The 12,379-nt window shown below is 36.6% G+C and overlaps 2 protein-coding genes across 4 annotated transcripts; one reads left to right on the top strand and one right to left on the bottom strand.

Annotated features, from left to right (window-relative positions):
* The first annotated feature begins 258 nt into the window (after positions 1 to 258).
* Positions 259 to 4,696, top strand: LOC111473465 (metacaspase-1-like). Of its 3 annotated transcripts, none has more exons than XM_023118959.1 (6): positions 259 to 461; positions 691 to 1,072; positions 2,850 to 3,180; positions 3,848 to 3,968; positions 4,071 to 4,283; positions 4,437 to 4,696. In XM_023118959.1, exons 2-6 carry the CDS (start codon positions 706 to 708, stop codon positions 4,494 to 4,496), a joined length of 1,092 nt encoding a protein of 363 aa, XP_022974727.1. In that variant the 5' UTR covers positions 259 to 461; positions 691 to 705; the 3' UTR covers positions 4,497 to 4,696. The 3 variants fall into 3 exon arrangements, with proteins under 3 accessions (XP_022974727.1, XP_022974728.1, XP_022974729.1); XM_023118960.1 differs by having other exon boundaries at positions 259 to 466; XM_023118961.1 differs by having other exon boundaries at positions 259 to 1,072; positions 4,437 to 4,485; positions 4,531 to 4,696.
* Positions 4,697 to 5,017: 321 nt separating this feature from the next.
* LOC111473476 (eukaryotic translation initiation factor 4G-like) lies at positions 5,018 to 10,833 on the bottom strand. Its single transcript, XM_023118975.1, has 9 exons — positions 10,639 to 10,833; positions 10,281 to 10,519; positions 9,955 to 10,082; positions 9,533 to 9,640; positions 9,367 to 9,446; positions 9,175 to 9,228; positions 6,222 to 8,824; positions 5,875 to 6,069; positions 5,018 to 5,556 (listed from the first exon to the last, which is right to left on the bottom strand). Exons 2-9 carry the CDS (start codon positions 10,436 to 10,438, stop codon positions 5,226 to 5,228), a joined length of 3,657 nt encoding a protein of 1,218 aa, XP_022974743.1. The 5' UTR covers positions 10,439 to 10,519; positions 10,639 to 10,833; the 3' UTR covers positions 5,018 to 5,225.
* Positions 10,834 to 12,379: the final 1,546 nt, after the last annotated feature.

The raw sequence follows: 12,379 nt of genomic DNA, 5'->3' as shown, positions 1-12,379 counted from the left end.
TTTAAAAAAATTTATGGGTATTTTTAAATCCATTTTTAATTTAAACAAAATAATAATAATTTATATTAAAAAAATAAGTATAAAAGTATTTTTTATTTTTTAAAAAAGTTATTATTGAAAAATTAAAGAATTTTTATCCAATCTTCTTTTTTCCCGGCAAATTCAATTCCAAATTCTTTAAATTAAAAAATAAAAACAAAATTTTAAAATAATAATAATAATAATAATAATGGTAATGGAGCAGGACGCCGGCGGCCCCATTCGCCATTTCCCATGTTGGGAGAATCAAAATGCAAAATGCTGAAGAAATCATTTCTTACTAATTTCTATCGATTTGTTAGCTCCCTCTTGAATTTGGGCTCTCTCCATTTTTCCCTCTCAGGTTTGTTTCTGCCGCACGAATCGCTGAAGAAATCTTCTGATACTGATTTCTACAGCTTCGGGACGACGAAATCAAAGCAGTAAGGAAAGTAGTTCTTGTAATTGAAATCTTTTCGTAGCTGCATTAAAGGAAGTTAGATGAAGTGCGATTATATTTGAATTCAAGATAATCGACAAATTATCGTTATACATATTATTCCATAATCTGTAGTTTATCCTTTAATCGATCTTATTTGAAGATCCTGTTCTGTTGAAGTTATTTGTAAATTTTATTTTCCTTTTCCCTAAATTTGGAATTCGTTTGATTAGATTTGAAATCCGGCGATGTACTATCCGCACCCGCCGCCGATGTTGGTGAACTGCTCCAGTTGCCGGACTCCTCTCCAGCTCCCGCCGGGGGCTTCGTCGATTCGCTGCGCTATATGCAGGGCGGTGACGCAGGTCATGGACCCACGCTCCGTCCCTCCACCGTCGTCTTATCAAGCGCCTCCGCCGGCACCGTCGCCTTATAACCACGCGCCGCCGGGACCTCCCGCCCATCCGCATGGCCGTAAAAGGGCTGTTATCTGTGGGATCTCTTATAGGTACTCGAGACATGAGCTCAAGGGTTGCCTCAACGACGCTAAGTGTATGCGTTATCTTTTGATCAATAAATTCCGTTTTCCAGAAGATTCTATCCTCATGCTTACCGGTACTTTTGCCCAACTCTCTCTTTATCTCTGTAGTTCATCACGAGATATGCAGTGTATTGCATGTTGATCTTCAACATTTTAATTTTCATGGAATACTAGAACTGTCTTGTTCTTGATACTTCTGATGGGTTCGTTCTAATAGGAATGTTCGAATGGGAACTTCTATTTGCATGTATTGGGAAGAATTAGGAGCCCCAAAGGGCGGCGCATTGGCTGGGGTTCCCTGTTTTAGGCTCGCAGTCTTTGAGTTACTCAAACCTAGAGGTCACGTTTTTAATCTTAGGCTGAGCTTAATAAAGAACAACTTTGATGTCTCCAAAGATGGGCTATGGGGTGAGTGTGGTCTTAATTGAAAGAAAGAATGTTGGGAAGAATCAGAGATTTCATTTTCACTTGTGTGTTTGGACCTCTACGGTCATGTTGTTGACTGCCGAGGTATAATTTCTATCTTCCTAGCCTTGCACCGTTTATTGAGTAGACAAACAAAAAACACATTATAGTGATAAGATTTATAAGTTGAAAATGTTGAAGATGGTTGGGAGTGAGTTCTACATTGGTTAATTTAGTGAATGATCATTGGGAGGGAGTCCTTCAAGTGTCGAACAAAGAGTGTACTTTGTTCGAGGACCCTAGAGAAGGGGTCGAGGCTGTTCGAGGGCTCCATAAGCCTCAAGGAGGCTCTATAGTGTACTTTGTTCGAGAGGAGGATGGTTGAGAATTGTTGGGAGGGAGTCCCAAATTGGCTAATTTAGGAAATGATTGTGATTTTATAAATAAGGAATATATCTTCATTGGTATGAGGTCTTTTGGGGAAACCAAAAGCAAAGCCGCGAGAGTTTATGCTCAAAGTGGACAATATCTACCATTGTGAAGGTCGTAATTCCTAACAGAAAGTGGTAATATTGTGCTTTTAGAAGGAAATATCATGGGTCGAACCTCAAAACTTAGCAGCATCGTACGTGTTAAATTCCATGTTTCTTGAGAGTTTGTCAATTGTTAGTCTGATTGGTTGCCTAAGTTTAAATCAGGGGAGCTTTATAACTATTGGTATGTGACAAGAACTATCTGCGGCCTGTGTGCACCTTGGAGAGTGCTGTTGTCCATTTATGATATGCCCCAGATACTGTTATGAAGGTTTATAGTTGTAAATGGGGTAGGAGACTAACTGCGGAGTAGTTTGAAGAATTTTGGGGCCTCTGTAACTGATCTCACATGAGCGAGTGACATCGGTAGTATTTGGTAGAACAAACTGATAGTTAGAAGTTAATATAGATCTAACATTTGTTAAGACACGAGTCAAACTTTTATCAAGTATACTAAATAGGCACATAATAATATAGGACAAAAGTTATAAATTTTGAGAGTGAAACTGCACCTAACTCGTTTTCTTAAACCTATTAACTTTGAATTTCTTTCTAGTATGAAAATGAAATATATTTTAATAAATGTATCATTGTTGTGTCTTGTTAGATCCCACATCGGTTGGAGAGGGGAACGAAACTTTCCTTATAAGAGAAGCGGACAATATCTGCTAGTAGTGGGCTTAGGCTATTACAGTCCATGTCCTAGATATTTACAAAATGACGTGCCACCATGTCGGTGTCATGTTGTATTCTTGTCCCACATCTGTATCCGTTCTTGTCAGGGACAAATCAGATTTATCCAATTTTCTATTCATATTGGAAGATTCTCTTTCATGCCATTCTAATGTTTATGATCTTTGAATGATAGCATGTCTCTAGTTTACTTACGTTCATTCTGGAAAATTATATGCAGAAGAAGAAACTGACCCCTACAGAATTCCCTACAAAAACAACATTAGAATGGCATTGTATTGGCTAGTTCAAGGTTGTCAACCAGGTGACTCCTTGGTTTTCCATTATTCTGGTCACGGATCTCGCCAAAGGAACTATAATGGCGATGAAGTTGATGGATATGATGAAACACTTTGCCCTTTGGACTTTGAAACTCAGGGAATGATTATTGATGATGAAATTAATACGGCAATTGTTAGACCTCTTCCTCAAGGTGTAAAGCTTCATGCATTCATAGATGCTTGCCATAGTGGCACCGTACTAGATTTGTCATTTCTATGCAGAATGAGCAGGTTGGTATTGCATAATTATGTTTATGCTTTTTAGCTGAGTAATATGAGACGTCGATGTTTCTCTCACCGAAATTTCGAGCATATCGATAATCATAACTATTCAAAAGATCTAGACATGATAGAAAATAGTAGCAAATGGTTGTCATTTCTATGCTGAATGAGCAGGTTGGTATTGCATAATTATTTTTATGCTTTTTAGCTGAAAGTAATATGAGACGTCGATGTTGCTCTCACCGAAATTTCGAGCATATCAATAGTCATAACTATTCAAAAGATCTAGATATGATAGAAAATAGTAACAAATGGTTGTCATTTCTGTGCAAAATGAGCAGTTTGGTATTGCATAAATATGCTTACGCTTTTTAGCTGAAAGTAACATGAGACGTCGATGTTCCTCTCACCAAAGGTTTGAGCATATCGATAGTCATAACCGTCCAAAAGATCTAGATATGATAGAAAATTCGAAATAGTAGCAAATGTTATCGTTTCTATGCCGAATGAATAGGTTGTTATTGCATAAATATGTTTACGCTTTTTAGCTGAAAGTAATCTGAGACGTCGATGTTGCTCTCACCGAAGGTTCGAGCATATCGATAGTCAAATAGTAGCAAATGTTGTTACTCCTGGATTCAGCTTTTCATTTATTGTTTTTCCCCTTTGTTCATAGGAGTGGACAATACAAATGGGAGGACCATCGCCCGCGATCTGGAGTATGGAAAGGAACGAGTGGTGGAGAAGTTATTTCTTTCAGTGGCTGTGATGATAACCAGACCTCTGCTGATACATCTGTAAGTTCACTACATTTCATAATCCATAATTCTTTTTATCCCAATCGCATTACTTTAGATTTGAATGCAATGATGTCAAGCTAATTAATTGAACTGGCACAGGCTCTGTCAAAGATAACATCAACAGGTGCCATGACTTTCTGCTTCATCCAAGCGATCGAGCTCGGACATGGAGCTACATATGGGAGCATACTGAACTCGATGCGAAATGCTATAAAAAATGCAGGAGTCGGTGGCGACATTGGTGGCGGTATCGTGACGTCGCTGGTCACCATGCTTTTGACTGGTGGGAGCGCCGTAGGTGGGCTCGGACAGGTACTTCACTTTTCATGGTAGATCATCATCTGGTTCTAATAAGAGCTCCATGTTTGAGGTTTGCATGAATGCATACAATCTAACTAAACACCATAATAGTATATTGTTATTAAGAATTTTAGTTCAAATCTCATTCCCGTTGGGTATTTGCAGGAGCCACAATTAACCGCGTGTCAACCGTTCGATGTTTATACGAAACCTTTCTCTCTGTGATTTCCTTTCAACCGTTCGATGTTTATACGAAACCTCTCTCTGTAATTTCCTTTTCCTTGATTGACTTACAAGATGATGGTTGAAGATTACATTTGGAGGAGGGCTTTGTCGGCCTATTTTCTCTATTTGATATATGTGGTCGTTAGAAATTTATGGCTCATGATATATTGTAATGGAAAATAAGGCAATTCAATCCATCACTCAAGAAGCCTTCAGCCTATAGTTTGATATATACTCAATCAAAAAAAACAGATTTGAAAGTAGGACTAATACGAGGAAGAATCGTATTTCTTAAATCTTGCGTGACGTCTCCCAATCTACCCTTGTCGATCAAACCATCTTAATAAATTTAAACTCTTTTAATAAACATATAAAAAATTCACTTTTATGTAAGTTAAAAAAATAGTAATATATAAGTAATTATTAGATGCAAAAACTTATCAAACATAAAATTTAAAAGTGTGCATAATAAATATAAACACGAAAATTTAGAAACTAAATTTGTGTAAGAGACTAATACATGAAGAACACAAAACTGTTGCTACTATTGTAAAAAAAAATTGATGTGAAAAATGAGAATGGATGACAAAATTCCCATGAGCTTACTATAGCCAAGTAACTAACTAACCTAAAATCACAACATTTTGAAAGAAAAAAATTAAGAAAGAACCTAAAATCACAAATTAATGAATTCCTTCTATCTTGATTTCACAAAGTTCTCTGTGCAAACTAAATAAATTTCTCTAATTTTGTTGGTTTGATTGGGTATGAAGGCCGAAATGTTTCCAATTGTAGATTAGAACTTTGAAGAATTTCATTCACAAAAATCTGACCTTTCTCCAATTGAACTGCCTCCAGCACGTTTCCAAGAACATCAGCTGCAAGCCCAACTTCCAAAAGACTTCCAGCCTCCTCTCCACCTTCATGTATAAACTTCCCAATTTCTTTCAATGGAATCAAGTTTTCCCAGATCATGTTTGCCAGTAATCGTCCCATAAATTCTGGAGCTTTTGGGGCGTCGTTGACCGCATCCTCCAGAGTGGCAAGAACAAGTTGGATTCTGGTAAAATGATGCACGAGAATAAATAATCGTGTTCGAGAAAGTTGTGAGGAAGAAAAGCACGTTAAAAAATGCTTTTGGTCCCTAAACTTTAATACGTAGCAATTTGGTCTATCAAACAAAATATTGTTAAGGTTTAATGAGATTTCTTATACATCCAGATCGATAAATTGATTAGAGACTACGTATGCTTACAAACTATAAAAAATATGTAACAAAATTTGATGATTTTGATGATTTTATATGGTAGAAATATAATTATTTCTTTTAAGGAATGAATGTACCATCCATAAGAGTAGAAAGATTCAGAATATTTACCCTTCGACAAGTTGGAGTTGAGTCAATGTACCATCCTGTGATTTGGTGAGGCTAACAAGAAGCTTAGCTAAAAGGTCCCTTTCTTTGTTTTCTCTCTCAAATGAGTCTGTGACCCAAAGAGAAATCATGGATGAATGAAATCCAGGCGAATTTAAGTCCTTGATGCACAGAGTAACTTCTTTCTCATCTCTAGCACTGAAAACAAAATTGATTTACTTTTAACTAAGAACAACCAGAAGAAGTTAAGCAACATTAAATGGTATAAAATATGTTTAGATGGATATTCGTGATTCAAGTAACTTTCCATGCAAATTGAATCAAGAACTTGAAACAATATGGGATAGTACCTGTAATATTCCCTAATCGCTGCTATGGACTTGTCTCGTAGACGTTCTTTGGACATAACTTCAGAATGACCGTTTGGTGTCGAAGCTGGCTGTTCACATTTGATTGACTGAGACCTTCCAAGGATGCTATCAATGTTTGCCAATTGCTTATATCCATTGGCAATACCAGGTTCCTGTGACAAATTTCTTGAAGGGATGTCTCCTTTGGAGATGGAACTTAAAGCAGCTGTCATTCTGTGTGTGTTATTACCAGTCGGTAACGGAGTGGATGAAACAGATCGTGGCCCTTTAATGGACATTCCTCTAGCTAAATGATCCTGGGGACCCAAAGTCATAGCATCATCACTAATAAGTCTTCGGGGCAATGGACTTGGGAATGCCTTGGCCTCAAAACGAGTGTCTTGAATGCTTGAACCACAAACCAGGGGTGTCGAACCATGAAAACCACCAGCCTGAGCATTAGGAGAAGGCAATAGTGCAGACGCTCTAGAGCCAAAATCCATGGATGTTCCTCTCAGTGATGCATTGATTCTAGGACCACGGCCTAATCTACTAGTTTGAGCTTGACGTTCTTGAACGGCATCCCGGTGCACTTCATTAATTTTTTTAGGCCCTTCAACTTTTCTCCTAAGTTGCCATTTATTCTTTCTCAAATCAATTGTATCCTTCAACAAGAATCTAACCCTGGATGACAGCTTCATGTTCTTAGATAATTTAGTGATCATCTCAAAATATGCATCCATGTGCTCCTTAGCTTTGGGGTGATCTATCATATCTCCTATGGTGCTCATCAATTTGCACAGTGCTTCAATATCTTCCTCATCAGGATTTTGATTTTGACCCAACAATTGCCTGATGCATACATGCATGATTTTCTCTGTTATCATCTTCTTTTTGTAAAGCTCTCCAATTAATCTGATGTTGCCTAGCATTCTTCTGCGGGCCTTTATTCTCTTCTCCTCTTGTTCCTCTGCAGGCTGTTTCATCTCACCGACTTTGTTGACTTCATCATTTTCTTCCTGCTCTCTCTCAAATTCCTCCTGGCACTTGTTTAAAAGCAACCTCTTAAAGGTAATCTTCTGATTATCATCGCTGAAATCGGGTAACTCATCAGCGAGATGAAGACAAAAATCGGCGTACATTTCACAGAAAGTAGGCTCCATCAAAGCTTTGTCAAAGATCTGATTGATGACGCCAATTAGTGTCTTAGAACTATCAATATTAACAGCTTTCACTTGTTCAAATAGTTTTTCAAAATTTTGTGGAGTTAGCTTGTTTAGTATAGCCTTCAGCTGCCTTTGTTTGGTCTCTTCCTCGTCAGCCACTTTACCCACTTCATACTTCTTCTCGGCTCTGTGCATCATCTGTAATGGTGTTGGAGGAGAAACTAAACCTTTCAGATGAAAATTAGTATCTCTTTGCCACCTATCAGCATTTGAGTCATTTCTCTGAATCTTTCCCTGAGAGCCAATATGTGCCCTCGGATTCTTTAAAGCGCCATTGATAGTCCATTGCGTAGGTCGACCGCTATCCAGGTGTGAATCCCGCACTGAAGCAAATAGTCTGTCATCAACAGTAATAGCATGATGGTCTAGTCGAGCCCCTCCACTTGGCTTATCCATTATTTCAAGATTAGCAAATGTCTTACTGTTAACAGAGCAAGAACCGTGGTTAATACTCATTAAAGCCTTCGTGTTGGGAGTGGTTTCGAATCCATCAGGAAGGTCAATGAACTGCTCTGCAAATTTTAAGAGGAAATCTCTGGAGTACTTTTTGGCCATATCTCCACCCCCACCCTCGTGGTGCAGTGCTACTTTTCCTTTGGCCTCGTCTTTAAAATCCTCATCTTTCAATTTAACAGTAGAAACATCAACTGCATCTTCCCAATCATCTAGCTCGAGTTTACCCTCAACATTCTTCTTGGTCAAGACAGCCTCATCCTTAATGGAACCAGCAGACTCCTGTTTCATATTTAAGCTCCCATTGGAACTTTCTGCAGACATGACAATCTCTTTCTTCTCTTCAGCATCTGCCTTACGAAGAATTTCCTTTCTCTTCTTCTTCCCTCTTTTAGACCTATTCCTCGTCTTATTTGTATCCGTAACAGGTTTATCCTCAACAACCGGTATAAAGTTAGGATCACACTGAAAACCTGTGTGCTCTAATCTATCTCCTTCATGCTTCATCTTTGAGAGTTCAGACGTTTGAACAGGAGCAGACTGCAGATCAGCTCGGGGCATTTCGGTATTTTTGTCACCATTGCTTTGACAAGATGATGCAACAATAAGTGAAGTCTTATTTCCATGAGTTATGGAGTTAGAAAGAACGTTATTGTCCTTTGAACTGTCAACTTCTGCATGAGAACTAACAGGTTCATCCCATTTCTCCAGTGTTTTCGAGTCTGAATTGCAATTACTAACTTCTGCATAAGAACTTGAACGTTCAACACTAAACTCTGCACGGGAAACTTCATTTGAAGTAGACGAGCCTCCTCTCTCGGCAGCATTTGATTCTGAAATTCGTACGGGCTTTCCAATATTAGGACTTTTTGCTATTGGTTGCACAGACCCTGGAGGTACAGATTTAAACAAATAGTGTTGTGCCTGCAGATAAAAACAACTGATAAGAATGAAACGAATCCAGTCGGCAAGAAAGACAAACAAGAACCGTGAGTATAGATGAATAGAATCCATATAGATCATATGAACAACTGAGCATGAGAAAAAATGCTAAAATCTAGAGCTTAGGCCAAGCATACTGAAAAACCATCCAAATGATGTAGAGATGACAATGGTGCATGCCAACAGTTGAAACGAGTTTCTACACTCATGAAAGATTTATGGAAGCCAGAACCAAAATCACAAAAGAATATAGTCAACGAGTGCCAGAGCTACTGGGGTTACCATTAACACACATATATAAACCAAGATAGTAGCATTCAACGCATTCTAACCTGATTCGGTATCAGTTCTTCCGGACTTGAAGGAGCTGAGCTGGTCCTAGGAATCTGAAATACCAGAGCCCCAATCCTCATATCAGATATGATCATATAACTAACTTATCGACTACCAGGAATTACATTTACAGATATAGTAATGATATCATCAGCATTACTAAATAATCATGGAAAGGATGGCATGCATACCCGAAAACCAGGACTTAAGGATCCAAATTGAAGTGAAAATGTTTTATGCTCTTCTCCCCAGTCTAGAACATGAAAGAAAACTACGGTTAGCATCATCGAACCAACCAAACTAAATGTCATCAAGCACCACGACATGCCAAAACACTTATCCGTCGTAAAATTGAACATAATTCTGAAAATGCATTAGAAGTTTTTGAGGTCGTTTGAGAAGTTGCATTTTTTCTAACAATCGCGCTCTGGGATTCAGTCAATTTTGCTGGATTGGACGCTGAACCTGCAAGCAATGTATTAAACTCATATATTGCAAAATCATTACACAAAAATGAACAAGAAATGTTAAAAAAAGCCTTAACAAAAATATAATCAAAAGGAAACAGAAACAATATTGGAAATACAGCATTCACATTGTAATATAAATCAAATGCCGATGATATGATATTACTATTAGACGAACACGACTCTTCACAATGGTATGGACTCTAAATTAGCCGAGGTGGGACTTTCATCATCCACCAATTACTACATAAAAAGCAATTGAATAGCTTCCTTATGAACGATAAACGGATTTTTTTACTAAAGATCTCGTACCATTCTGTTGCGGATGAACATGAGAACCGTTTTGTCCTCCACGAGGGGCAGTAGAAACGGTAGAATTTATAGAAGATACTCCAGCCCTAGATTTCCGTGCATGTTGTGCGCCGCTAGACTGCTTAAAACTAAAACAAATCGGAACGGGGAAAAAGAAGAAACAAATGAATTAGTACTAAGAACAATGTAGAAAATCAAACAATTCCTCGAAACCTACCGGTAGCGATTAAACCACAGAATTCATATAATATTTCTTAATAAAATTTAAAAAAGAAAGCAAAAGCACAAAGCCATTCATAATCATAACAACATCGCAACGTAAGTACCTATGGTTGGAGACGATCGGCGGCGCACACCTGCCGGAATCACCCGACTTAGAATGAAGTCCGCTAGAGTTTCTCTGCTGATTCAAGCTCGATGATCGCACAGATTTCTTAAATTGAGACTCCTCATTCATATCACGCCTTGATTGATTGAAAGACATCTATACCAATCCCTTACTTCCCAATGCATATATATAATTTCAAGAATTCTCTACAGAAATCACCTCCGACTTTTCTTTCCCCTGCAAACCAAAACCATCAGGAACTTCATACAAAGTTGCAAACAACCGCCATGCATCAAAGAAAATGCAACAACCAAGGAATGAGAAATGCATAAAACGCGAATGAAGAACTTACGCACGGAAAAGAGACGGCGAAGAATCTTCCAGAATCCGGAGTGACAGTGAATGCGAAGAGCAGAGAATTTTTCCGAGAGAATTTAGGTGACAGAGAAGCGCCAGTCTGTTGGGCAACAATGGAGGATTCTAGAGAGAGAAGGACAGGTAGAGTGAGAAAGACGGCTACAAAATTAAGGAGGGAAAAGGAGGGCGTTAAAGGCAAAACAGGGTCAGATTTTTCCAGGTAATTCAAAGCGGATTTTCAATTAGATAATATATTATTAATATTTAAGCTAATAATTATCTTTTTTTAAAAGATATTTTAATCATAATATTTCAAATTTATCTTTAAATTAATTAACACAGTATATTTATAACCTAAATTTAGGGTGAAATTCCAATCAAGTCCTTATATATCAAAAGCAAACAAATAATAAAAATACCATTAAAATAAAAAAAATATGTGAAGTTCGTGAAATATAGATGTCCACGTGGCAGGACAGAGATGGGAAACCTTCCCCATCTCCATCCCCGCTCTCGTGAAATTCCCCATTTATTTTTACAAGGTCTAAAAAAAAATTAAAATTTAATATTACATAATAGTGGAAGGAAATCCAAAATATGATTGTAATATAAATTCTGATTTTACTATAATTTATAATATATATTTATATGTAAAAAAAAGCTGTAACTAAATCGAGAATACAATCTTCGTCTCTAGTCGAATTTATCTAACGATAAGAAATCTCTTTTCCCGTCTCTCAATTCTTAGTTTAAATAAAGATTATTTCGAGGAATTCTTACGGGTAAGGTAAATATTACTAATGGTAAAAGTATTTTTTTTATTATTTTTTTTAAATTGAAAGGGTATTAGTGAAAATTTTAAATTTTATGGGTATTTTTAAAAAATATTGAAAGTTAATTATAAATATATTTTTATTTTTATTTTTATTATTATTTTTTGGAGTTTAAGAGTATTTTTTAGACAAAATACAAAATTTATAAATATTTTTACTAATTTAACCTACACAATAAAATATATTAATTTGTCACAAATTTTAATAACATCGTGATGATAATGTTCGATAATTATGATTTATGATTAGAGCTGTCCATTTAACTCAGTTAATTAAAGGGGGTCAGGGATGAAGATTATATTATTCATTTTTGTTCACCTCACTTTTTATTTATATTTTTTACAGAGAATTTTGACCTAATTCCGACAAAAATAAATAGACAATTTCGCAAAGATATGGATTGAAATAGAAGGTGAGGACATAGACGAGAAATCCCCTTCTCCGTCCTTATCTCATGGCATCTTTATTTGTAACAATATTAATATACAAGTAATTGTAATATAAAAATGAAGCATATTTAATCGGGATCAAATCTTAACCTGGGTTCTCGAAATTTTTTATAAAAAACTATTAAGAGGATATTTTGGAGATAATTAGTTAGAATATATCTGAGATATTGAGGGAGTTGTTAGTATAAATTTGATTAATCGTGTATTTTATTTATTTACAAGATTTAGTTAGTTATATATTTTTTTTTTCTATTTTTAGGTATTAGTTAATAGTTTGTATCTATTTTCTATTTCTATTTTTTAACATGGTATCAGAGCATAGATCGTGGTGTTCTTAAATATCAAAATTTCCTTTAGGGCGGAATCAACCAAATCCAGTTTTAAAATTTCGGATGTTGATTTAACACATCCTTACTATATGCATCACTCTGATCAGTCAGGATATTCACTTGTTCCAA

The sequence above is a fragment of the Cucurbita maxima genome, unplaced genomic scaffold, assembly GCF_002738345.1.
Source record: "Cucurbita maxima cultivar Rimu unplaced genomic scaffold, Cmax_1.0 Cma_Scf00123, whole genome shotgun sequence".
In the NCBI taxonomy this organism is placed as follows: domain Eukaryota; kingdom Viridiplantae; phylum Streptophyta; class Magnoliopsida; order Cucurbitales; family Cucurbitaceae; genus Cucurbita; species Cucurbita maxima.
The sequence above is the reverse complement of the archived record's forward strand: the minus strand, read 5'-3'. Positions and strand labels throughout refer to the sequence as shown.

Coding starts and splice junctions, on each gene's coding strand:
- LOC111473465 (XM_023118959.1), top strand. CDS start 706: ATGTACTATCCGCACCCGCCGCCGATGTTGGTGAACTGCTCCAGTTGC. Junction 3,181..3,847: donor TTTCTATGCAGAATGAGCAG/GTTGGTATTGCA, acceptor CTTTGTTCATAG/GAGTGGACAATACAAATGGG. Junction 3,969..4,070: donor AGACCTCTGCTGATACATCT/GTAAGTTCACTA, acceptor GAACTGGCACAG/GCTCTGTCAAAGATAACATC.
- LOC111473476 (XM_023118975.1), bottom strand. CDS start 10,438: ATGTCTTTCAATCAATCAAGGCGTGATATGAATGAGGAGTCTCAATTT. Junction 9,447..9,532: donor TAATGCATTTTCAGAATTAT/GTTCAATTTTAC, acceptor TGCTAACCGTAG/TTTTCTTTCATGTTCTAGAC. Junction 5,557..5,874: donor CAACTCCAACTTGTCGAAGG/GTAAATATTCTG, acceptor TCATTTTACCAG/AATCCAACTTGTTCTTGCCA.